The sequence below is a fragment of the Microtus pennsylvanicus genome, chromosome X (genome assembly GCF_037038515.1).
Source record: "Microtus pennsylvanicus isolate mMicPen1 chromosome X, mMicPen1.hap1, whole genome shotgun sequence".
Classification (NCBI taxonomy): Eukaryota; Metazoa; Chordata; class Mammalia; order Rodentia; family Cricetidae; genus Microtus; species Microtus pennsylvanicus.
The window spans coordinates 22864339-22892094 of NC_134601.1; the positions used below are offsets into that span (position 1 = coordinate 22864339).

At 34.0% G+C, this 27756-nt stretch overlaps 1 protein-coding gene across 3 annotated transcripts in view; it reads left to right on the top strand.

The window, feature by feature from the left end:
• The window catches only part of Diaph2 (diaphanous related formin 2), a 736918-nt gene that overhangs the window by 363158 nt on the left and 346004 nt on the right, over positions 1-27756 (top strand). For all 3 annotated transcript variants that reach the window (XM_075958584.1, XM_075958587.1, XM_075958586.1), the window contains 2 exons: positions 163-402; positions 21281-21410. In XM_075958584.1, the coding sequence (XP_075814699.1) occupies positions 163-402; positions 21281-21410 (370 nt within the window). The remainder of the gene's footprint in view (positions 1-162; positions 403-21280; positions 21411-27756) is intronic.

Sequence of the window (27756 nt, forward strand, 5' to 3'; positions counted from 1 at the left end):
TTTTAAAACTTTACCTAAATTTTCCTTGGAAAGCTGAAAACAAACAAAAGCAGTATATTGGCCATGTGTATGAACTTACAATATTGTTCATGAAATTATCCCCAATAAGGAGATGAAAGAGCGTTTTATAAAATATTATCATAGACATTCCTTATCTTTCAGATGAGCTCGGTGAAAATGTTACGGCCTCGTCTCACAAGCATCCTTTTCAAACTCACCTTTGAAGAACATATAAACAACATCAAACCAGGCATCATAGCAGTAACTCTTGCATGTGAAGAGCTGAAGAAAAGTGAAAGCTTTAACAGACTTTTAGAGTTGGTTCTTTTGATTGGAAACTACATGAACTCAGGCTCAAGAAATGCCCAGTCTTTGGGCTTTAAGATCAACTTTCTTTGTAAGGTAAGGCACCATTTAATAGTATTAATTTTTAACTCATTTTTTTGGTATGTAAGCTGAAATGATCTAAGTGGGAATAATCTATCAATTCTAAATCATATGCCATAGGAGTGAAGTTGATAACTTAATTACTGAGTATATCTTTATTAAACTAAATATTTAAAAAATCTTATCATAATAAAATTCATAAGATTATGATGTCATTTTTACTTATGTCCTTCTGATTAAATCTTCCTGGAGATTATAGACCATACTTATAAAATAGGTTTAACCTTGTATTTCACTCTCTTTTTACATAGTTTAAGTCTCCGGTAATATATTAAGAGCTTAACAATATAAGGAAAAGAGCTAGGAATTTTTCTTTGAATATGATTTGATTATTGTGCTCTATGAACACAAAACTCTTGTGTCTCTGTAGCATTGAACCAATAAGCTCTCACAATTTTCAAGATATCTGCCTAAAACTTTAAAAATTGAATAATAAAAATACTGCTTTGACTGGACAATTCTTGAGTATTGTTTTTGAGGTTTATGAAAAGGAGACAAAGAAACAGAATTCCCAAAGTGATTGTATATGCCCAGAAAAGGCAGCCCAACTTGTTTAAGGAAAAGATCTGTCTATTACAGACAACTGAACAGATTCTAAGGTGAAGGCCTTTAAGGAAGCTTGAGATGAAAATGCATCTGGAGAGAAGTAATCTTTCTTTGACATCTCCCCATGCTTCCACTGTTTATTCCCTTTTCAGATCAGAAAATATTGCAGAGGTTTGACTCCTTTTAGAAATATCTTTTAACAAAAATCCCAAATGAATATGACATTCCTTATTTTTCATTCACTGATCTATACAAGGCACAAATATACAAATTTATATTTTAATATGTATGAAAATGATTTGATTGTACTAATTGTAACATACATAAGTACAAGGGATAGCATGGATTGGTGATATATGTAATGAAATTTTGGCTATCCCTTTATTCCTGATATTTCTTTATGTATTATATAAAAGGATAACATTATAGATAACATATAGATAGACTAGATAATTTGAAAATACCATAATTTTTCAAGTATAGTTTTATTCTCTCTTCTTTTTTGGGGGAACATGTCAGTTCATTAGATAACACCAAGAATAATTAGGCAATACTTGAAATAAATTAGTAATTACATCTGTATTTATAATGCAAAACTAGTGTGGTCCTGTTCATATAATTATAGGCCATATAACCTAATAAGACCATGCCTTGCTAAGAGGCTACTCAGGTTGAATGTATTCTCTATGTACAGTTTTTGAATGTATACTTTTGGTTTATGATTATGAAGATATAAAATGAAGTCATAAATTTATATTGTATATATTTATATCATGTCATATATCTATTTTACATTTGATATATACATATCTCAAGCTAACTATTCTAATTTGAACAAATATGTCATTTTTAAACTGCATTAATTTTTCTTATTCAAATTCATGATGTGATTATCTTGAAGCAAGAATGAACTGTTCATTTATATGCAAGAAGAAAAGATTATATTAATCTCACAGAAAGATTTTATTCTTATGTCATTTATTTTGGAGAGAGCTCTCTTCCTGTCATCTACCTGTCAAATAAAAGTTTTTCCATATAGCACTGATCTGACATCTATCACTAGAGGTATGCTCAAAGGATTTAGCACAAAGATTTTTGCCAACTTCAAATAAAATAAAAAATCGTCTTGGGGGAAATACTATCATGTAGTAATAGGTGTTCTAAAGGAAAAAAGAAGTAAAGGTTTTGCAATATCCCCCTACACACACTTTTACACACTTTTCAGTTGGATTTTTATCTTCTGGGAAATACTTTCAGGGAAATACATGTCATTAATAAAGAGAAATATCATATATATGGTTGATATTCCCACAATGTGTAGGAATAAAAATGATGTTCCTTGAATACAAAGGATTCTGAGTAGATATAAATGTCTAAACTCGCAGAAATTTACTGAAGTGCATAGAAATAGTTAGCTTAGATCTTTAATCTTTTTAGAAATGGAATTAACTAACGATTGATATATGATTAGCTAGAATTTTTGTTAAATTTCACTTATAAAAGATGATTCTAATGATCTTTTTCTTTAATAAATTGCAGAATATGCTTCAAAGATGATACGATTTCTCACCTAAATTTTTAATGATAAATTCTTCTTTGATTTTAAAATTATTATCCACTGCTTTTCACAAGAACCTCTAAAATACATTACAATATTCATTTCCTGAAAAAGGAGGATTGATGTAATTAAACTTATCAGATATTCTTCAAAATATTTAGAGGGTCAAAATCAGCTGCTATGATATTTGATGAGAAAAGGAAAACAAATGAGTTAATCAAAATTAGAAGTAACACTAAAGGATATAATGGCTGTACAATGCTTTTTTTTTTATTTCAGTAGTGAATTATCACTTGTGAGTCACCAAACCAGTGTACTTTAGTGTAATAAAACCCATCTAAATGAAGACGGACTTGCAGTGCTTGGACTGTTCTCCTTTCTTAGTCATTGAAATTCTAAGCAATGCTGCACTTCAGGAACCTTTCTTATTTTGTTTTCAGTGTATAGTAACATATATGATATATATGTAAGTAAAAGATTCAAAAAAACAATCATGCTCTATGCATTCATTTGCTTGAGTTTATCAGATATTGATCTTTAGTAGCTTACAACCAAAATTGACTGTCTGATTCAAGAGAAAAATGGAATTTGTTGGAAGTATTTGAGATAACTCAACCAGAGAATGGAGAAAAGCTAATGGATTCGACTTTAAAGGAGCAGCCAGGCTGTAGAGATAGTTCAGTGGTTAAGAACACTTGCTGTTCTTCCAGAGGCTTCTTGTTTGATTCCCTGCACTCAAATAGTGGCTCACAACTCTTTGTCACTATATTTTCAGGGGATCTGACAACCTCTTTTGGCTTCTGCAGGCACTGTATGCCTGTGATAGACAGGTAAAACACCCATACCCATAATATTTTCTAAGCTACCACAGTCTCCGTTTATATTAATATGTATATATTACATATATTAACATCAAATTGCAGTACATTTATATTAATATGTTATATATGTATATATTTATATAAATAATATATAATAGTAAGACACTGGCAGATTTGAAAATTCATGTAGTGGAAGCAAACTGAAAGTCTTCAAAGGACATTTCATTGGGAATGTATTATCTTCAACCCTTTTTCTGCTCTTTACTCTGTATTTGATTACAACTTTTAGTAGAAGCTGATTGACCTAATTTGTATGATAAAGCCACTCCTTGTCCAAGTAGTCACGGCTAAGGCTCTTTGAACTTTAGTTTATTCATCTATAGATGAGGAAATGTACTGATCATTGCATAATTCTGGTCTTATTAAATGATTGTGCTAGAGTACAGTGTCATAATTGACCATATCAATGATGAATCATTCTGTTGCTAAATACACTATAGTTGGCATCACCTTAAATATCAAAGCATTTAATTCACCATTTTAGAAATTGAAAGAAGAGGAGTATAGTTAGTTGCATTGTGAAATGGAAAATTACTTACCATTAAATATGCTTCCCGAAGAATATACCCACTGTATATGAGAGCAAAATTTGAAAATAATCCAGGAGAGAATCTAAGGGAAAACATAGTGCACCTCATTAACCTGTAAATGAATTCTTCTAAATTTTCAAAATGTCTACTAATTTTATTTAAAACACTGTGAATTATATCATAAATTTTAGAAGTTTATCATAAAATAAAGGCTAATTTTCTTCTTTTGTGAATAGTAAAACACACAAACAAAACAAACAAACAAATAAACCCGAATGTTCATAGAGGTAAAAACATGGGATACTATATTAGACAATTCAGGTACTATGAAAAAATACCATATGTTCAGAGGTTTAAATAAAAGAAAATTATTTTCTCATATTTTCTAAGACCAAGATTCTGGTTGGTTTCTCTAGAGGTCTCCTCCATTTGACTGCAGATAACCACTTTTACATGTTATCCTCACATGGGGGCGTCATTTGATTTTGTTTTTCTGTCTCAACTCTGATCTCATAAAATTTGGACTGGTACTTTATTCTAAATTATATCCTAGATCCAATCAGAAGCCTTTACTTCCAATGCCCTTAATACCATTAAAATCAAAATGAAAATAAATCCCCTTCTGAGTTTATGTTTAAGAGTTGTAGCTTTATAAATGTTGGAAATAAATGATTGTGGTTGTTGTGTTTTCCTGTCGCTTTAAGGGACAAGCCACGCCCACTCCCATTACCTCTGACTGGCCTGCTGCCATCTTGGGCCCTTCTTTTTCTGCTTCCTTGACGTGCACACGCATTTTCTCTGTCTCTCTCTCCTTTTATCTCTTTTCTCTCCTTTTATCTCTTCTCTCTCTCTTTTTCTCTCCCTCTTCCTTAATAAATACTTATGGCTATTTCCTGTGTTTATGTGTCTGTTACCTGCTGCCACCACCTGCACGGCGTGTGCCCTCCCACTGGTAAGAATAACAGTGGTACTATGATTTTTTTAAACCTGTGAATACAGTGTTATGTGCTTTGACAAATGTCCTTCTGTGACAATAAATACAGTTTTCCAACTTCCAAGCGATAGAGTACCTGTTTTCCTTTACATAATATAATGCTACTATGCAGATTGATGTCTAAAGTAGAAAGAAACTTGGTGTAAGGAGTTTGTGTCTCAGATTATATGATTGATTTCTCAAATGATAACTTCAACTGTTTCTACATCGTCACACATTTTACAGAATTAGGGTCACCTAATGATGTTTCTTATCCTCTATAAACCAGTAATTGAAATGGGGCAGACCTAGCAGTGGAGGCCTCTATCCTAGCTACCTCTGAGACTAAGGAAGCAAGATAGCAGGCTTAAGCATTGCCTGAGCAGCAAGAGGAGGTAAAGGCCAATCTGGGCAAGTTAGGGAGGCTTCACCAGAAAATCAAAAGTCAAAAAAATAATATGCTCTGTATGGTATGCCATACCTTTAATCCCATCACATGAGAGCTGAGGCAATAACATTGCCTTGGAGTTTTAAGATGCCCTGTGCTAAACAGTGAGTTCCAGACTGACCTAAAGAGTGAGATCTCTTTAGAAAGTAGTGGTGAAGGGAAATAGAGCGAGAGGAAAGGAAGAAGAATGGTGGGAGAATGAGGGAGAGAGGGAGAGAGAAGGGGAAGAGGAGAGAACACAAAAGATCATAATTAGCGTTACCTTTCCTTGATAAGCTCTTTCTGAATTCAATCCCTAGTATGCAAAAAAGACTAATTTTTAAAAAAAAATATTTATAAATTAATATAATTCATATACTCAGTTTCACTGTAATAGGCAAAAAAGTAGAAAAATTCATCATAAAAATTCTTCCCCTCAGAACAACTTTTTTGAAATCAGTTTTTTTTTAAATAAGTCAGTGTGAAAAATGTATCCTGTGACTAGTCGTGAGATTAATTTTCAGAGAAGCCCAATATAGCAGATGTTAAGTGTGTCTGTGTACTTCAAAATGTTGTAGTTATGAAGGAATGTATTTCTTTGAATAAAATTTGCTGTGGACTTGAACTTTGAGAGAGTAAAAGCCAGCTTATAACTTAGTTTTCCTTTCTTCTCCTTTTGTCTAAACTTTAAGGTCTGAAGCATAGTACTTGTGATCTGATTTAAAGAGTATTTTCAAAACTGAAATAATCATTTATATGCAAGGTGTGAGTCTGCTAATACTTTAACTGTAACCCTTGTTTTCTCAGAATTTGATTACCTCCTTTTAGATTTGTACATTTACAACACTATAGTTTCAGTTGTGTGAATACTTCATTAAGTCCTCAAATCTTAAGTTTATTAAATCTTTAGAGAACAGTATGTTTTAAATGAAGTCTTGATTGGTAGTCCTTGTCAATACTATTTAAAAGCCGTCTTTATTTTTTTTTTTTTTTGGTCACATTTTTTTTCTTTATTGAAAAAGTTCTGTTCCCTATCTAGACATACACTGCAGTCCTTTTCTTTTCTCAAAAAGGCATTCACTACCTTGAAACGCTGAGGTCCTACTGTTTCCCAACTGTATTTGGGAAATAATTGTGACTAAACAGTATTATTGACACATGCTGGGTTGAGAAGTATGGTTAACTGAAAGAAAACATTTTCTAGTTTAGAAAATTCCTGGATGATTTTCCCATTTTTTCAAAGTGCTTATAAACATTTTTCAGTACCACAACAGAAATAAGTGAAGATTTCTGGAACTAGCTGTAGGTCTGTCTTGGTTCACCACGAAGACTGTTTCCATAGAGGATTTAAATGAACCCAGCTGGCTTAGTATTCTGTGAATTGGCATAGTCATTTGCTGAGTTTAATCTTATGACTGATTTTGTTAATTCTCACAGTGGGGGAAAGTCGACAACATGAGCAGCATTTAGTGAGTATAATTAGTAAGTTTGAAAACAAATGCTTTTTTATTCTATAAAAGTGCTGTTCAAAGGGGATTTAAACACTGTTTGAAACTGTTGTTCAAAATAAAACATGGCATTCTGTGACTGAATGTGACCACTAATGTTACAAGCTGGTTTTCCAGGCAAATGAAGCCTTCCTAATGAACGCATTGCACAGCCTTAATAAGGGGAACCAGTGACTGGAAGGAAGTTTGTAAAGTGTCAGTTTATACTAACATTAAGCTCTGTGATAACTTTAGAGGCTTTAGGAATTGTTTATATCTATTTAAATACCTTTTTATTCTGGTAATTGCGGCCACATTTATTGAACCCTTACTCCCTGTGGAGCCCACTGCTAGGATTTTTGCAGGGAAAAAGAAAAGTCAAACATATTTCCAATCATTTTGTTTTTTTTTATAAACTTGTTGGTACATACAGAACATTGTAATGCTAAAGTCAGATAGAAGTGGAAAAGTGTGTGGGGAGGGCCGTAAAGGGGATAGCAGGACATGATATAGCAACATACATAAAAAAATGAATCATGTTGCTCATAAATGTTGGCTAACTAACTACCAGGCAATAAAGCACTGTGAGGTGACATCCCACACTGTAAGTTTGCTGCATTTCTGTGCAAAGGAAAAGGATCATACCAGTCCCATATTCAACATGGACATCACTCATTTTCAATTTGATATTTTTCTCTGAATTCTGTCATGAGGGTGAATACAAAGGCTTAATGGCATTTTTTCTTTTTCTCTGTTCTTCTGGTTTCTTCATTTACATTATGGAATCTCAGGATATGTATTTGAATGTTTTGCCTGCATGTAAATGCATGCCTGCTTCCCATGGAAGTCAGAAGAAGGCTTTGTAGCACCTGCAGCTGGAGTTAGGGAAAGCAGTGAGCCAGTATGTATAAGTTTGTAATTGCACGCAGCTCCTCTTGCAGGAGCAGCTGGTGCTGTTAACCACTGAACCATCTCTCCAACCCCTACACATTTCTATTAATGGTACAATATTTAAAATTGATTTGTAAGCAACTATGTACCTTCTGCATTAATTTTTTGCACATTTTCATTAGCATTTGTTGTACAGTGATGAGCTTCATAACATATTTAAGTCCAACTACATCTTGTATTCACTTCCCATAATCCTCTTCCTTCTCCTCCCCCTCTTAATTAAATGTTAGTTTTTAAAATAGCTTTATAGAATTTTACACTAACAACTCAAAACAACAATATAATTGTATAACTAAAACTACTTTATGTACACAGCCCTCATTTCACTAATAAGGCACAAAAATCAAGCACTGCTTGCCATAGCAAGAGACTTTTGTGACTTTTATTTAGATAAGTGTGAATGAAACATTTTCATATCTAATGCTCAGGATTAAGGGTCTGGGTATGATGAAATATAAACTATTTTGAGATGGACTTTCTAAGAGAAAGGAATTTGCTCTTTGAATTCAATGAAATATTTATCATGTACACTTGTATTTCATCAGCTTACCATCGCAGTGACAAAATGCCCAAGGAACACAAAAACTTACTAGAGTGAAGATTTGTTGGCACACAGAGCTTCATGGTTTCACATGACAATTGGTTGCTTTTGTGGTTCTTGGACAGAAGAAAGATAGAATATCATGACTGGAGCTTGTGGTGAAGCAAGGAAGCTCACTTCTTGGCAGACAGGAAGCAGAGAGAACCTAAATGGAAACAAACATATAACCTTTAATGCCATGCCCACTTCCTGATAGCCCATTATGAGATTAATATGCTCTTGCTCTAATCTGTCAAAATGCTATAATTTCTGCACCAATTATACAAACCTTGAACCTTTTGGGAGGACACGTCACATCCAAGACATAAAACCCAATTTAATATATTTAGAAATCTGACATGAAGGAACATCATACTCATATTCATATTCAAATATTTGAAATATATATATAACAAATAACATATAAAATACAATACAAATGCTTGATTTTCAGAATTGTTCATGAGTAATAGCCTAGCCCATTTCAAGTTGTGTAGTGATTCAAAATTTCAGCTTTTATAACATGTATGAAAAAAGCCAAACTGTTTATTGATTTCCTCAAGCATCAATTTAGTTTTTGAGGATTTTTTTTTTGTTTGCAGCAGCAGCAACAGTCAAATTTATCACTACTTAAAAGAAAATTGAACCTCAGCTATAATTTATCTAAGGGACTTTGAGACATAATTGGCATACAATAAAACTTACACAGTTGGAATAAAGTTTGGTGAAATTGGCATTTTTCTAGTACTACAGATCCCACACCAAAGTACCTAATATAGATTCCTCACAACCCTGTTCTGTTCTACTTTGCAACTCCAGGCAATTGCCAATATGCTTTATTTATTTATTTATTGTTAAATTTTTGTGGTTGCTTGACAGTTTCATATGTTTATACAGTGAATTTTATTTTCACCCCAAATCCCCTCCTCTCTTTTCTTCCCTCTTCATGCTGGAACCCTACCATTCAACAACTCTCCTGCCTTTAATATTTGATTGTGTTTCACTCCCAAAAGATTAAGCATTGAACTTCTGGTATATGCAGCATCATCGATGATTCTTGTCCTTATATGAGTACTTAGAATAGCGAAATTTACACAAAACTAGAGATGTAGCTACTCGGAAGGTTAGAAAGAGGACAGACTGTTAGTGTTTAATATTTTAGCTTAGGCTGTTAATAAGTTCTGATTATGGATAGTAGGAGTGGTTTCATAGGCATGTGAATGTCATTACTGCCACTAAGCTCTAGATGTTTAAAATACTAAATGTTATATTCATTTCTTACAATGAAAAAGAGGATTCACAGCTGATTATTTGTAATAAGGCATCAATGATAAGATATCAGTGATAATCATTCCCAGAGCTGCAAAAAGAAAGTGATTAGAAAAATACTCAAGAGGAGAAAATGATTGATATTACTTCATATGATAAAATTATATAGAGAATTGAAGATTAGTGAATGAATGATTGATTGGAGAAAGCTACTGACAGAAATATATTTAAGTAACTCCTAAACAGCTGTTCCTCTTTGCTGTTGATTTTGCTTTTCAAAATATTTACTGTTGATTATCAGAGTTACTTTTATACTAATGACAAACCTCTGAGTGATAGCTACCTGCATTATTGCCCATGTTCTCTCTTATTGGTGGTAATAATCTTTGAACTTATGTCCACGGAAAAACGACAAAGAACTGATCTTACTTTCTCTCAAACTTCATGTAGTCAGGTTTAAGTAAAAATGCTCATACAATAAAATTTGGGTGGTTTTAGTATTTGTATAAAGCAATCCTTATTAAAGAAGCTGTTTAAAAACCCAAGAGATACTTATACTTGTAGACTGTTTTTATATCAATTTAAAATAATTTGATCTTCTTAAAACTATTCTCAGAAGAATTTGGTAGGTTTACTATAGACAGGTTGATTAACTGAAAGCACTTGTAAGTAGCAGACCTTCTTTTGTTTGTGAAGTACAGACATGTTTCATTAATTCATTTTGACCTTTCCTAAATGAGCAGAAATGGCTGTTGATTTGCCATTGGTCCTGGCTTCTTCAGACTAATGCATGTGTAGTGCATTCACCTTGAATAAGTAATACTACAAGGAAAACCCTCAGAGGTAGAGGAGTGAGGGTAGGAAAGCAGAATTTGTCTTCTCTGAGAAACTAATAGCACAGATGCCCTGCTGGGCCTGAAGGTGGCAATTGAGATGAATCCTTATTACATTTAATGTTGTCATGGTTTCAAGTTTAAGTTCTGCTTTCCCAGATTGCTACCATAAATTAAGTTAACAAGTGTAACACTCTTAAATTGGATGACTTTTTATACAATTGATATCATCTGTTCCCTTTTTGTTGGAAGTACCATTAGAATACAAACATCAAGAGTGTAAAAAAGGACAATCCAGCCTACATAAAGAATTAGGACATCTTTTCCGGTGTAAATTACATTTGGCTGAATTAGTGTCAACCGTGGTCATGTAACACCTTTAAAAGAAACGAGTTTTGGTGACAGATTCAGAAATAAAGCCAAGAATGCATGTGTTAGACCTGTCTGGTCGTAGCTGCAGAGCTAATGTCTTTATGGTAATTGCAATCCTTAAAAGTACATTATCTTTCTCAGTGTTATTGCAATGTGTGCTTGTGTTGAAGAAAGCAATAATTTGCAAACAACCCTTGGCAGAGAGAGCAGAACTTATTTAAAAAAAATAAAGGAAACTAGCATTAGGATTCATGTGCTGTATCAAGACTGGCAAGCAGTAGTAGTTGTTTTGATATATGCACTGGAGCACTCATGATTGCTTAAATATTAACTGTTCCATGAATATATAAATATAATAGGAAAATAAACCATAATTAGGACACATTTTACTAAAAGAAAGAAAGTTGAATTGTCTGATCATAGTGATAGATTAAATGGTTTCAATTTCAAGGATTCAATAATATCTCTCTCTCCAATGAAATATCTTATTTCTTTTTAAGGTTAATCAATCCAGTATAGGTGTGTCTTTGGTCATGTTGGTATGTTAGAGCTGTTCCCTTCACACATGGGGAGTGGGCAACTCTTTGTTAATACAGGTCTTAAGTTCACTGAGTCCCTTGTAGCTGTTTGCATAAATATAAGGAGAAAGGAAGAGGTCTGAAAGGATTTCTTTCTAATGTAATTTATTGGCCTGAAGTTTTGTCTCAAATGTAAATCTTAACACCACTTTCATGTCAGACCTCCTTAAATGTACCAAGAAACATCTCACTAGGGAGTATGTGTATGACTTCCTTTGCATTCCGTTTATTTTATATCTATGATCACTATACATTCTACAGCCATTCTCATGAAGTTAGCTAAGCATTTTTCTGTAACACTCTAAAGTTGGTGTGTAAGGTTGCTTTGGGGCAGATGCATAAAATCCACCATTTCATTCCTATATAACACATTCTCACAATTTACTTTCCACCTGAAATTGGGATGCTGAATCTGGTAACACAGTATCAGCATATGCTGCCTCATGGATGCTACTTCACCATTTTATTTTCATGGGCACAGTGTGCTCATATTTGCTATAAGTACATTCTGTGTGGCCTAAGGATTGAGGCATTGAACTCCTTAGAGCAAGTATAAATAACTCTGACATGTAAACCCAAAGAAGGTATTAGTACCACAGGTATATTTGTGGCCAACATTGAAGCCCAGTTGTCTGCAACAAAAATTTAAATGTTCTGACTTAAGTTTTCTGACAAAATATCTGAGTGGCAGGTTGCATTAGCCTATGAGAATTTGCTTATCAGCTTCAGTTAGTTAAGAGGGTGCGAATAATCTACTAGGCGATCTAGTCCATCACTGCACTGAAACACTGTATACCAGACTCAATATAGTGTGGCGTGAATATAATTTTAGTATAGTTTTAAGGAGAAAAACAAGGGAAAGTTTATAAGATTTACGAGCAATATATCGGAAGCCTCCACAGCGCAGCATAGACAGTTTGTTTGGTTGTTGTGCTCTTGAACCAGTAAGTGGTAAATTATGATACAGATCAGTGTCATTTTATATGGACTAATCAAGAACAGTTAGAGCAGCTCTGTCCTTTTGTTGCTACAAATGGCTCCAGATTTCTCCAGTTTTAAATCGAGATCAAGCTTTGAAAATACATCAAACATAGAACTTGTTATTTTTAAAAATATTGTAAGATTTTGTAGGTAAACTGGGGATAACTGCCTGAGTATCTCTTGACCTGAAAATTTTGTCACCATAGCTCCCAGACCTTGGAATGCATTCAAATTACATTTAGGTTTTCTCAACACCTCCCCCCACAAACACACTTTTTCCAAGTACAGGAAAAAAACACCCTCTGATTTAGATGATTTGAATTTCTAACAGCTTCCCAGAGGAGGCCAGTGCTTTTGGTCAAGGGGTCTCTGTTTAATAATGTAGTCAATAACCATGAATTATTTTACCATCCTTTAAAAGTGCTGAGAGTTGAATCCAGGGCTGTCCAAGACTCCCACTGAGCTACATCCCTAGTCTAGCACAATTGGATTTTTTTTTAACTTGAGAAGCTAACTTTTATTAAGGTAGTCATATGAAAATAAATTTATAAAACATGTAAGATAGGTGGTTAATAGATGTAGTCATAACTTTCTTTCAAAAATTTAAATTACTAATTTCTGCTGTAGAAAGATCATGGCTCTGTCCAACAAAACTGAAGAAGTAAGCAGACTAAGAGATGATTCTCAAAGAAACATTGTAGAAAATAGTTATGAGCAACAATAGCTATGAGTTGTAATTTTAAAATAAAAGAATAGTTAAAAAATGTTATGTTTAAAACCTGAATGTAACGAGTTCATAGTAAAACTCAGTATGTAACAACAATTACTTGTTTGGATTTATAAATTTATATTAATATGTACTTCAAAATAGTGATTTCTAACTTTTTTTACTTACTCTTTGTTTCATTCACATCAGGCATCCCACCCACCTCTGTTCCCCTTCCATCTGCCCTCTGCCCCTGCAACCCACCCCAATAAAACAAAATTAAAATTTAAAAAAAAAGAAAATTAAGAAAGACAGAGAGAGCAAGAAAAAGAGAGGAAGAAAGGAAGGAAGGAGAGGAAGGAAAGGAAGGAAGGAAGGAAGGAAGGAAGGAGAGGAGAGGAGAGGAGAGGAGAGGAGAGGAGAGGAGAGGAGAGGAGAGGAGAGGAGAGGAGAGGAGAGGAAGGAAGGAAGGAAAAATCTTATCATGGAAGCTGCAATGTGACACAGTGAATCAATCACGCAGTAAACCCCTTTATCCATATATGTTTACATGCAGGCATTCATCACAAAAATCATTGGCTTGGTTAGAAGCCCCTGTTTGCCGCTACATTATTAACACTTGACTCTCACTGGGATTCTTCCTGGACATTCCTTTGCTGCACTGTGTGCCTTGGTTTGTGGAGATCCTATGACCCTGGTTCCACAGGACCCCCCCGCCCCCCGCAACCTGTGCCCCAACAGATCACAGAATAGGTGCCTATTAGGGAGGGCCAACATTAAATCCTAGTTCTGGGCCTGGGTAGTTGCAGGCACCCATGAATTCCTGATTTTCTGTTCTTATTTCTTCTGGTTCCTAATCTCCTCCAGCCTAATTATGCTGAACTTATTCAGTAGGATAATTATAATAACTTTTGCCACTAGCCTCACCATTTTCCAGCTGCTGGCTCTACAGCCCCCTCTATTATCCAGTTATTATCTACAGTCAATATTTTGAATAAATTATCCTTACACATTACCTCCTCTTTCTGTCTATCCATTTAATTTAATTTTATGTCCTTGGCACTATTCTGAAACAATACTTGAAGGTCACCAAAGATTTCTCTAATCATCAAATTAGCTTTAATTATCTTTGGCTTGATTGGAGCATTTTATTCATTGAACATTCCAGGGGGAAATCTGATCATAGTCCTCATTTATAAGGAGGTCACAATCTGGTGGGTGATACTGAGTACGTAAACAAAATTATGTATTGTGAAATAAATGTTGCAACCAGAGCATGTATAAATCACTATGGAAAAGCACAAGTGGTATTAATTATACTCAATGAAGTTGGAAAGGACTCATTATTATTAATGACCAATCTTCCTGCACAATGGCTCCCTTTTCCAAACACCTTCTTCATAACCTATAGCCCATTAGTAAAACCAGTAAATATTAAATCTCAATGTGTATAAGTGAACAGGCTGTGTTCTGGCACCAACCCTTATTAACTATGTGAACTCTGCCTATATGCTGCATGTTACCTGAAAAATGGACATAGAGATAACTAATTCACTGGGTTGATTTCAAGATTTAAAATATATGATTACAAGGCACTTGCCAAAGTGCCTGTGCCATAGGCACATAGCACATGGATAATTCATATTGATTTTTCATCCTTCATGCAAACATAGAACATTTTCCCTGGTAAAGGGAAAAGTATATTAATAGATACAAAGAAACCAAGTGAATGTGGGAATCTTTACCTTTTCATTCAACCAACATTGAATGAATAGTATTGTTTTCAGTGCTGAATATAAGATGTCTTTTAGAAAGCAGGTTTAAAAATCAATAACAACTTTATGTCACTAGACATATACATAGCTAAAGTTAGAGAGAGTTTACAGAGACATGGCAAGACACGAAATTATCGTGCTAGTAGAGAGCCACATCAAAAAGGGACTGATGTGACTCTGATACTTATGTTAAGATGGGAAACTGAGGGAGGTTCACATTACTTCCAGTTTGATGATCATTATGGTTCTGATAATACTTTATCATATCAAGTCCCACAAATATGGCTTGGACCATAGCTACTTAACTAACACCTAGTTTATAATTACGGAAAGTGTTTTCCCAAGATTGTCGAAATAGGAAGTTGTAGGTTAAAGGTTCAAGTCTGATTGTGTATCTACCAATTATGAATAAAATCAGATTGTATCTTTATCTGATAATTATGAGCAATACAGCAGAGAGAGTTAATTGTTCATAGCCACTTTCCCTGAGAGTATTTACATATAGATTTCCTCTCCATTCTAAAACTAGATCACTCTGAAGTTAGCATTTTCTGACATGTTACACCATTCTTTTAATTAGCACAAGTTAAAATTTATGGGTTCTGATTTTTTTTTTCGTTTTCTCTTCCTACTATTCATTGACAAAATACGTATTTTTTTCCACAGTGACTCAAATTTATCTTTTTGTCTGTGTCAGAAAACTCCTTATAATAATATAATTATATAAATTGTGACATTTGCCACAAAGTTAATATGTGTATTTTCTCTGTTCTATGTAGTTTCATATTTTCTACCTAAATTCAAACAGTGATGCTTCAGAATTACCACACATCATTATTTGTTTCTTATACTAATATTTAGGACAGTGCCTATCACAGTGGAGAATATTATAACTTCAATCTGACTTTCACCCACACCTAATTATCAGCACATAGTGTGTCCTGGAGAAGTCTAGCCTTGTTAGTCACTGCCTGTGTGCATGTATGAGTGTGTTTGTGCTTCGGTCTTTACATAACAATAGAGTTAAATTTAGCTGTATTCTTATTTGCCATACACAAATGAAAGTTACTATGAAGAAAAAAAAACTTATTCAGAAACATGTGTTGACGAACTAGTATATTATGGTATGTTCCTAGTACTACTAAACAGTCTCTCCAAGCTTTCAAAATCGATATTGCATGCAGAAACTACTGTGTTCTATTATTCACAGCATAGGAGATTTGAGAGAAGTACTTAGAAATAGTTGATTAGTCTTAAAGTGTGAGCAGGTATTTAGCTGACAAATAGAAGGAAAGAGAAAGTGGGTTTCTGGAAAGTGATAACATACAAAACTACACACTGGGCTACTCTATGACCACACGGTGTATATTTAAGCAACTGTAATCTGCTTTTAAGTGACAGTTTTGAAGAAGAAAGAAAAAAGTCAGAAACCATCATCTAAATGGTCTTATATGCAAAAGAAAAGTTGGAGGTTTGATGTGAGTTTTTCTAGTAGATGATGTAGGTGCATTGGACATTTTCAGTCAATTGTATTAGCAATGAATTAAACAACTGAAGAATGGTGTTTCTATGGAGTGATTGAATTAACCAAAGTTGCTTTGTTTATTTTAAAAAAGAAATTTAATTTCTGAGAAGTTGCTCTACAGAGGACAGTGACCACGGTCCCCCCTCCCCCACTGAGGACAAAACAAGAAAAAAATGGGTTTGTTTCAACAGAAGGGAAATTACTTATAGACAAGGTCCTTCACAGATGGATTGAATGTGACTGATATGGATCATTAAGATGTTTTCTCGCCTGGCGATGGTGGCGCATGCCTTTAATCCCAGCACTCGGGAGGCAGAGGCAGGCGGATCTCTGTGAGTTCGAGACCAACCTGGTCTGCAGAGCTAGTTCCAGAACAGGCTCCAAAGCCACAGAGAAACCCTGTCTCGAAAAAACAAAACAAACAAACAAAAAAGATGTTTTCTCTGGCTCCCTAGCTGTGTGCAGGATTCTGTGTCTTTAAATAGCCAGATTTCAAAACAGTGATATGGCTAATAATTATTAGGCTTGAATGAACTAGAATTAGAATCCCTAATTCTTCTAGGGGTCCCTGGGGGAGAAGGCTCAGTGTTTAAGAGCACCTACTGTTCATCCAGAGCACCTGACTACAGTTCCCAGCACCCATATCAGGCAGTTCTCATATGTCTTTAACTCCAGCTCCAGGGAATCTGACACCTTCTTCTGGCCTCAAAAGATACCTGAATATATGCGGCATACGCACAAAGACGCATACACCTAAAAATAACTATTTTTAAAAAAAAATAGGTGCCCATTAATTACTCATTTTCCTATCTACCTAACTAAAGCCTTACAATTGTATTTTAACATGCAAAAACTATCTTTTGTCATTTATTATTTATATATTTTTTAAAGAGATGAACAGAGGGCCTCAAGAGATGGCTCGGCAGTTAAGGGAAATGGCCGCTATTCCAAAGGGCCTGAGTTAACTCTCAATAAACACATGGCAGCTCATAACTGTCTGTAACTCCAGTTCTAGGGGCTCTGGACACTCTCTCACAGACAGACAAACATGCAGGCAAAACACCAATGCATATTAAATAAATAAATAAATAAATAAATCTCTGTGTGTGTGTGTGTGTGTGTGTGTAGGTGTTGTTCTACCAAGGATATTTTATATTTGTGTACCATTTCTGAATGTTATTAAAGATTAGGGAGATAGAATTCATTTAATTTCAGTTATTAATCCTTGTGCATAACAATTACTGGCCAGGTGACTGCAATTAAAGCTACTATGTATGTGGTTTATTAGCTGGCAGCTCTTGGTTATTGAAATGATTTTTATTTTCATTGGTATTCACTAAGTCAGATTACTAAAATAATACAATTTTTTAGCTTTCCAAAATAGTTCTATTTTATAAATTTACTATTTTGTTTTTAGTGTTTGGAAAAACATACAAAATAGGCAATTTTGGAGTAGCCTCTCCCTACCTTTGGCAGCTTATGAAAAGAAGTCAGGTGTCTATCCTGTGTCCTTACTCAGTGAGACTTGAAGAAGGAATAAAGCTGAAACAAAGGCAAAAGTGCCAAAAGGCACTTTGCTTCTGGCTACAACAGTCTTTGAAATACTTACAATATACTTGCCTCTGAGATTTAGGCAAGCTGTAACTTGACTACCTCCTTGTTTAGATATTTGACATTAATATAAAATTTTAACATGATTTCAAGTAACCAGATATCAAATAGAAATCAATTTTATCTCTTAATAAACTACCACAACTACTTTCAAAGTGATTTTGTACATATTCCGATTAGATTACCTTTGCTCTACCCCCAAGAGATGAATATATCCAGCTTGTCTACTCACAACAGCAAATTATTGGATAAATGTCATTAATTAGTAAGACTGATGAAAGGTTTTTAGTTGCCTTCTGAACTGAAAACGAATAGTATGGCATGGACTGAGACAAAAAGAGTATAACCAGCGTATAAATGATACAGAGTAAGAATTAGTGTGGACACAATATAATACATTATATTTTAATATTATTTAGTTTCAAAGGATTGATCTAAAGGTTATATATAGAGGGAAGGATTAAAAGACCATGCGACATTAAAAAAAAAACTCTGTGTGTGAGGGTTTTCTCTAAAATAAATATTGCTATATAGAGTAAAGGCCTAGTCTCCTAGTCTCTGAGATACTGCTCAGATTGTCAAGGCCAGTGCTTTACCCTGTTTGCCCAGGCTTTGAAGGGGATGTTATGGTTCTAAAATTCACAAGCATATTTTTCCAAGACGCATATTTATTTAATTAGAAATAATAACATATTTGCTTAACTGAGATGTTATCCTGTATTTGTTTTGGTAGATTCAACCATTGACCATGGTAAATTGCATAACAGAATTATATTGTTCGTGGCACTGAGAGTGAATAAATATAAAAGCTCTTTTCAGTACTTGAAAATGGTTCAGTGATTAAAGTGCTTGGTGATCACACAAGATCTGAATTTGGATTCTTAGGAAGCACATTAAACAAAAAACTATTAAAAATAAAAAGCCATAGTAGAGCATGTCTAAATTCTTTTTTTTAATTTATTTATTTATTAAAGATTTCTGCCTCCTCCCTGCCACTGCCTCCCATTTCCCTCTCCCTCCCCCGATCAAGTCCCCCTCCCTCATCAGCTCGAAGAGCAATCAGGGTTCCCTGACCTGTGGGAAGTCCACGGACCGCCCACCTCCATCCAGGTCTAGTAAGGTGAGCATCCGGTTGTGGTGTCTACATTCTTTTGAGTGGAGACAGGGACAAGCTTAGGGATCCCTGGCTATCTGGAATAGCAAGCTTCACATTCAGTGAGAGATGCTGTCTCAAAATGCAAGATGGAGAATAATAGAAGACACTACCAGATATTGACTTATGTCTTCAATGGCTACACACACAGGCGAACAAATCCTCACACATGTGCACACACATGCAAACAACACAGAGATAGCCACATACTGTTACACACATAAATGTGTAAATTCAGCAGTTTAAGAATGCTAAAGCTGAAGTTTTTACTGTAAAATAATGTAAAGCCGAGACAAAGAAAAGAAAATGCATAAAATTGCCATATGACTGACAAAGAAAAGGAAATGCATAAAATTGGCATATGACTCCAATACCATTTTTCTGTTTATTTTGCACCATTACCTATGTACAATTTTAACAGCTGTAAAATACATGTGTAATTTTGTGTCTTGAACAGTGTGCAAGTTTGTTGTTCTTTTTTTCTTCTTTGTTTGTATGTCTTTGTCTCCATAGACTTTGGAAAAAGTCAATTTTCTTACTGTTGACAAGTGGGGAAGGGGAGATTTTTTTCTGCAGTTTATCTTGGCACTTATTTTGGGGGGGAGGGAATCTCGGATGTTAAGTTGTAAGGGATTTTTTTAAATGTCCCACATACTGTAAAAATGATGTACTTTGTGAGCACATAACACAGTAATCCCAGCAAAAGAGTTGTCTTTGAGGACCAGAGCCTGCAATTGATTCTTCTATAGCTGCTAGCCATACTTAAGATAAACTGCCTTGAGGTTCCTGTTGCTTTTTGTTCTTACAGCTTGTCCTTGGATTGTCGGATTCAACCTTGTAGTACTAAAAGCTTTTTGGTGAATGAGTACAGCATTTTAAATATTTTCCATATATGAAATAATATTTTTGTAGAATTTCTCAAAGAAATAATGATGAACCCTGGAACATTATGCCTCCTGTGGCCATTTTTTTTATGGAATCTTGAGGCTAATCTTCTCTATAATATGTTCACTTCATGAGGATATAAATAGTTGATAAAAGGTTTAGCATAAAACAGATTTGATATAAGCCTAATATAATAATATTATGATTATTTTTGTTTTTAGTTATTAAAACAACAAAGACTAATTCATTTTATAATTACTCAAGTATCCTCTTCAATCATTCCACAAACTGTTTGTGAAGACAATGTATTTATTTTAAACAGAGTAATCCTTAAAGCTAAAAACCCCTAATCTGTATGAACACCAGTGGATAAACACATCATCTAAAGTTTATAGAATTAAAACATCCAACAAACTGAGAAAAATACGATACGTTGTCTTGTATTTATGAATTGTTTCTAAGTAAATCCTTGATTTCATTTGCAGCTGTGACTAGTATAAGAAATCTAAATAAGAAAATATTAGAGACTCCTAAATTTTTCTGTTCTATCCTTTAAAGATTTTTTATCATTCTATTGATGACATTTTTTTCTAGTATCTCTAAAAAGTGTACAATGTTAAGCAAATATATAATAAATAATTGCATGTTTCCATGACTGTGTATTCTGATTTTGGTTCATAATTCTGTATGAAAGTTTTGTATTTTTTTTCTTATGGCCCATGCAAGAAAAGATATGTAAAGCATGCTGACTCTTTTATGTTAATTTGCATCTATGATAGCTGGAAATAAATTTAATCTCACAAATGAATGCATCTTTCAAGAATATATTTTTATAATAATACAAAGACCAGAGTGTTGTTAGCATCAACACACATTAAATGATGCTATTACTATAAATACTTAAATGAGTGTTTGTGTCTCATAAAAAGGATAGTTCATTTTGCCATAATGATTCAGACATCTTTTGAAAATATAGATTAAGGCTTAATTTGCTACTTGTATTAGTGTTTTTCTCCTTTATAAAATACCAAGTTCATTTTAAGATCATGAATTATGTCACTAGATGCCATTAAAGAAGCAACTGCCAATTTAATTGAAAAAAAAAAAAAGTTCAAGTGAACCTCAACATGATCTATATTCACTCATTGTTTGTTGACTTGTTTAGAAAAAAAATCTATTTATCTCACAAAAAATGCTATTTTTTCCTTCCAGATCAGAGATACAAAGTCAGCAGATCAAAAAACAACCCTTTTGCATTTTCTTGCTGAAATATGTGAGGAAAAATACCGAGATATCCTGAAATTTCCTGATGAGCTGGAACATGTGGAAAGTGCAAGCAAAGGTAATCGATTAAGACTATTCTTAGCCTATGTGTTTTAGTTTAAATGAGAAGATTTAAAAGGAAGCTGTGAGCAATATTAATCATAAAAGTTCTTTGTTGATGTAAGAAAAGTGGAATGATGGTTTTGGTTGACTTATATTTGAGCCCACTGTACTTTTAAATTACCCGTCTTCATTTTTAAACAGTGTGAGGTTATTAAACCTTTCAGAACTCAAACCAAATAATTCATTCTATTCTTTAAGTTGATAAGAACTTAAATGTATGCTGTAAAGGAATCATACTTTGTTGATTTCAAGATGATTCTAAGACATTGTTCCTTGAGAATGTTTTAAAGATAATGTTCTGTAGTTTAGCTAAAGAGAAAGGACTTTGGAATGGCTAAAATACGAGGCTGAAGTTTTGCCAGCATGGCACAGGGCTTTCTTTCCACAGATAACTCAATAGGTGCCAGGTGAACTTGTATAATCTTTTACGGCAGAAGTGAGGAATAGTTGATGATGAGGCCATAGGAGTAAGGTAGACACCTTAGAAATATCCAAGGCAGACTCATGTCTTACATCGTAGAAAACTGAATTGAGGAATGAAAGCACAAGTGGAGCAGAAGGTTTGTAAGATTTTAAGGCACGGTAAGTAGCTTTGTCAACATTGTCTACATTAACAAGTGAGTAAGAAGTACAAGGGGGATGGATCAAGGAAATATTTTTCTCGACGTGATATAATATGGGTGCAAATGTAGTTTTATTTCTTTTGGATAAGAGAAAGATATAATGCAATGATTATATTTTGCAACTTTTGAGGCTTAAAGGAAGGACACAGAACCATGTTTCCCAACCTTACTAGAAACTAAATAATCCTATTAGTGTGCTTTGAAGGGAGAGTCTATAAAGCCCAGAATATCACTTGTAAATATTATTCTACAGTTCTTTGCTGATATAGGATTGTTAGATCCTTGTCTTATTTTTACTTTTTTGTTTGTCCTGTGCTGTGGATGAAGATTAATTATTGAAGATACATCATGATTTCATACTATTATGTATTTTACTCTATATTAAAATTGTATAATATAATAGAAAGTTATATTAGTAAGTATGTTGTAGCTTTATTGAATTCCTTGTGTTTAATGTATACCTTTAACTTAGAGGCATTATTGAACTTCAAAAAACATGTATCAGTAGCATAGTATTATAATTGAAATATATAAAGCACCACAAATAAAACCAGTTCAAATATTAACTAAAAAATTGCTGTTATTATTTTAACTATCCTCTATCAGAATAATCATCATTTCATTTTTTTTAATAAATAGAATCAGTTCTAAAAGAAAATATATACATTTTAGTTTAAAATAAATTGTCCTGTCAATTTGATGATGGTTATTTTCAATTCCCATATTTAGGATACCTTTTGTGACCATATCTAAACTACTTATCTTGAGTTGAATTAAACAGAACAGAGTTTAATTCTAAATATCTTTATTAATAGGACATGCATACAGAAAGACATATTGCTTACTGTGTTTTATTTCACTGCAATAGAATACCACATACTTGGGTAATTAGCAATGAAAATAGATTTACTTCTCACAGTTGATAGGTTTGGAAGTTCATGATCAAGGGACTTTGTATATAACATTTTCCCATTATTCAGTATTTTCTGGTGATGTCAAAGAAATATTAGAATATATACTCATGTTTACACAAAAATAGTCACCTAATAATACAATTCTAATATAGAACATGTGACTGTATTTTATACAATGCTTATATGTTTTAAATTGTTTCTAAAACATTAATAACAAATATTTAGGGTCATTGTTACAACTGATAAAGGCAGACACCAGATCAAGACTGTTTAAATTATTGTAAATTTCAAATTCTAATTGTATCATTTATATTTTCAAAGAATTAAGGGAGTGATTTTTCTTTATCATCATCTAGAAAATGATGTTGAATTCAAGAAGTCCTTGTTTTTTTACTGCTGAGTAGTACTCTAATATGTATATATTCCATACTTTCTTCATCCATTCTTCCATTGAAGGGCATCTAGGTTGTTTCCACGTTCTGGCTATTACAAACAATGCTGCTATGAACATAGTTGAGCATATACTTTTGTTGTATGATAGGGCCTCTCTTGGGTATATTCCCAAGAGTGGTATTGCTGGGTCCAGGAGTAGGTTGATCCCGAATTTCCTGAGAAACCGCCACACTGCTTTCCAAAGTGGTTGCACAAGTTTGCATTCCCACCAGCAATGGATGAGTGTTCCCCTTACTCCACATCCTCTCCAGCATAGGCTATCATTGCTGTTTTTGATTTTAGCCATTCTGACAGGTGTAAGATGGTATTTTAAAGTTGTCTTGATTTGCATTTCCCTGATCGCTAAGGAGGTTGAGCATGACCTTAAGTGTCTTTTGGCCATTTGAACTTTTTCTGTTGAGAATTCCCTGTTCAGCTCAGTGCCCCATTTTATAATTGGGTTGATTAGCCTTTTACGGTCTAGTTTCTTGAGATCTTTATATATTTTGGAGATCAGACCTTTGTCTGTTGCGGGGTTGGTGAAGATCTTCTCCCATTCAGTGGGTTGCCTTTTTGTCTTAGTGACAGTATGCAAATGGATGGAAATAGAAAACACTATCCTGAGTGAGGTAAGCCAGACCCAAAAAGAGAAGCATGGGATGTACTCACTCATATTTGGTTGCTAGGCATAAATAAAGGACATTGAGCCTATAATTAGTGATCCTAGAGAAGCTAAATAAGAAGGAGAACCCAAAGAAAAACATATAAGCATCCTCCTGAATATTAACCTTCATCAGGCGATGAAAGGAGACAGAGACAGAAATGCCCCGAAATAACAACACACAAACTGTATTCATTTAAACACTGCTTGGCCCATTTCTATCTAGCCTTTTCTAGGCTAACTCTCGCACCTGGACTATCCCATTTCTAATAATGTGTCCCACCGAGGTGCACTTACCAGGAAGAATCTAGCCTACGTCCATCCTGGGTCTGAGCTTCATCACGTGTATCTCAGAGAGCAGAGCTATCACGTCTACCCGGGAAAGGGGAGCATGGCTTCTCTCTGAGCACACTTCCTCTTCCTCCCAGCATTTTGTTCTGTTTACTCCTCCCACCTATGTTTTAACCTATGAGGGACAGCCAAACAGTTTCTTTATTTTTTAACCAATGACCTTCCTCCATCATACTGAGAACTCAAGAACAATGGCAATGGGTTTTTGAGCCTACTGCACGAACTGGCTTTGTGGGAGCCTAGGCAGTTTGGATGCTCACCTTACTAGACCTGGATGGAGGTGGGTGGTCCTTGGACTTCCCACAGGGCTGGGAACCCTGATTGCTCTTTGGGCTGACTAGGGAGGGGTACTTGATTGGGGCAGGGGGAGGGAAATGTGAGGCGGTGGCGGGGAAGAGACAGAAATCTTTAATAAATAAATAGAAAATGATGTTGAATTTCAGTAGCAGTATGATTAAATAAGTGAACTAACATATGCAAAGCATACAATAAGATCCTTGCTACTTAGAAAGTACACACCTCTTATACTACTATCATTAGTAGTGATAGTAATAATTGTATCAAAATTTGATCCACCAGTAAGGCCATTGCAATGTTTTGACTGTTAAGAAGAGAATATCTTAAATATGTCTTCTAGCTCCTCAAGTTTCATCTAAGCATGCATTTTCTTCAGCTTTGTTTCTTTCATATGTCTTGAGCTTTTTGACGAATCCTTTCATTTCTTTCTTTAACACTTCCATGACTTTCTTTCCCCCTGTCTATTTCAACAGCCAAATTTATCCATTGTCTTCTGATTACTTGCTTTGTGTATTGAACCAGCCAGTGTTTTCACAAGAGTGTTGCCAAATAACTCTTTTTCTATCTCACTGTTTGGGCTGCAGCAATCTGCCCTCTCCACTTGTTTTTGGCTACCTCTTTTTCTTTCTCTGTTAAATTCAAAGAGTTTTCAACTCAAAAACTTCTTAATCACACCCTGCCTGCTTGCAGCCCACTTTCATTTCCTCCTAGTTCTTTCAGTATAAAAACACATATATTCTCTTGAGCCATTTTTATTCCTTTAGAATAATCTTGTCTCTGTGTACAGTTTCCTGCTGCATCCCATGCCTGAAAGTCTCACCTGCTTTGTCCTCTAAGACAACTGACTAGCATTTGTCAAAACACTCTTCAAAATCCATTTCCTTTCTTACTAACATCTTGTTACCAAAGCCTCAGGAGAAAAAAACTTTTAAGTTTAGTCTCTACAGGAAGAAAAGAAATGATGAAAGGCCACGTCATTCTGTGTTATTTATAGTTAAATGCTTTTCCTTAATATTTGAGTCTAATTTGTCTTTGCTTCCCTAACATAAATTTTAGGGTCATTTGAGTCAAATTCTGTCACCTTCATTACTGTGTTAAATATACTGTATGCATAATATTCACACTCTCCCAGTGGAAATAAGAAATAGATCAAGACTATATAATTAATTTATTTTTTAAAATGGATCACCTCCTTGTGAAATGGTTGTCTTCTATTAAAAAACAGAACAAACTTTTAAAATTGGAAGTATAAAAATAATGTAAAACTTGAATTAATAAATGCACTACATTTCACATGCAAGGACAATTGTATGGCCATCTTTTGTAAATATTAGAATTCAGGCACTTACTTTATGAAAAAAAAATTGTTTTCTGTCCAGTATGGTAAGCAAAAGGCACATTCTCATTCAGTACTAAAAGCATAGACCTCACCTCAAAATTACAGATAATGGAGGGAAATGTCATCACTTTGAGCCAAAAGAAAAACAAAGAAGTATGTAGAATGTAGGGAAACCTGTATTTGTATAATTATCTTTATTCTCCACAAAGCTAAGATTTAAAATTATTCATTTCTAAGAGAAGCACGCCTTTGGTATCAACTTAGCATATTTTCCTAGAGCTCTGTAACTCAAAGGTATTGAAGAAAACACATCATTTTTACATTAAAACAGATATATATTACTGAGTAGAATGCAAAAGCCACATGAATTTTTAAAATAAAACAGATGACTTCAAAGAAATTTCACAGTTGCAGCAGATCCCTAGGGGTGTATATTCAATCTTCGCTTCCATTAGGGGTACTTTTGTGGGAGACGTTTATGAAACATTGCCTGGAGATTTCGAAAGTGGTTTTGTTTTTATTTGAATTTGTTTAGTTATTTAGTTAGCTATTATTGCTGGGACAGGAGAGGCAAGCAAGAAAGAAAATACAGTATTTTCTTCTGAACACAAATTTTTATATATCTGAAGTTCAGAAGCAAATAGAAAATAATCTTATTATTGGTGAAATTAATTAAATAATACTGTTGAATTATCTTATTCTGGGGTAAATTTTATGTCTACAGTTCCTTTCATTAGTGGCTAACAGGTTAGTATGTCTCATGAAAGAAATAATTGTGGCTATACAGATTTTGATATCCTCAAACATTAAAAAACATCTTTTATAACCACAATTATCTTTTTTCCTAATTTTTATTTTTAATGATTATACATGTGTGGTGCACTGTCTCTTGTTTTATGTGAACTTGACAAAAACCAGACGTTTGGGGAATGGGAACTTCAATTCAGAAAGTGCCCTCATCAAATTGCCTGAGGCAAGCCTGTAGTGGATATTTTTGATTGATGGTTGATGTGAAAGGGTCCTGCTTATTCTGGGTTGTGCCATCTCTGATTTGGTGGTATTGGGTGATATTAGAAAGCAGACTCAGCAAGCACTCCCATATCCAGGTATCTGCCTTGAGTTCCTGCCCTGATGCCCTTTAGTAATGAACTAGAAGTTGATTTGAGATGTAGTGTTCTATAACAGCAATAGAAATGCTAACCAAAACATGTGAATATATGCTTATATATAATAGACATATAATGTATAAAGTATTTATAATTTACTAGACATATTTGGTGAATTCTTTATCTACTCTCTTCTCCAGAGCTATCACTTTAATTTTTAGCTGTCAGGATTTTTGTAGTTTGATTTAAAATTTTCACTGTTTTATAGGTTAGCTTTAGAGATTTAATCAAAAGGGTTAGTAAAGTTCAATTAAAACTATTCTATTCAATACAGGAAAATTATATTAATGTATTTGAAGGCATTATTATTCCTAAGGTTTTACATAAATCCAAAATCGGTCTCATTTCAGTTAAATTAGTGCTGTTTTACTATATAAAAACTAGTTAAGTTTTCCACAAGCAATGTTAATTTCTTATGAATTAAATTATATTTTTTCAGTCAGCTTTGCCTTTTGATATTGGTATTGATTCTATGTCATATTGCTAACTATTTATTTATGATGGGGGAGTGATTTCTTA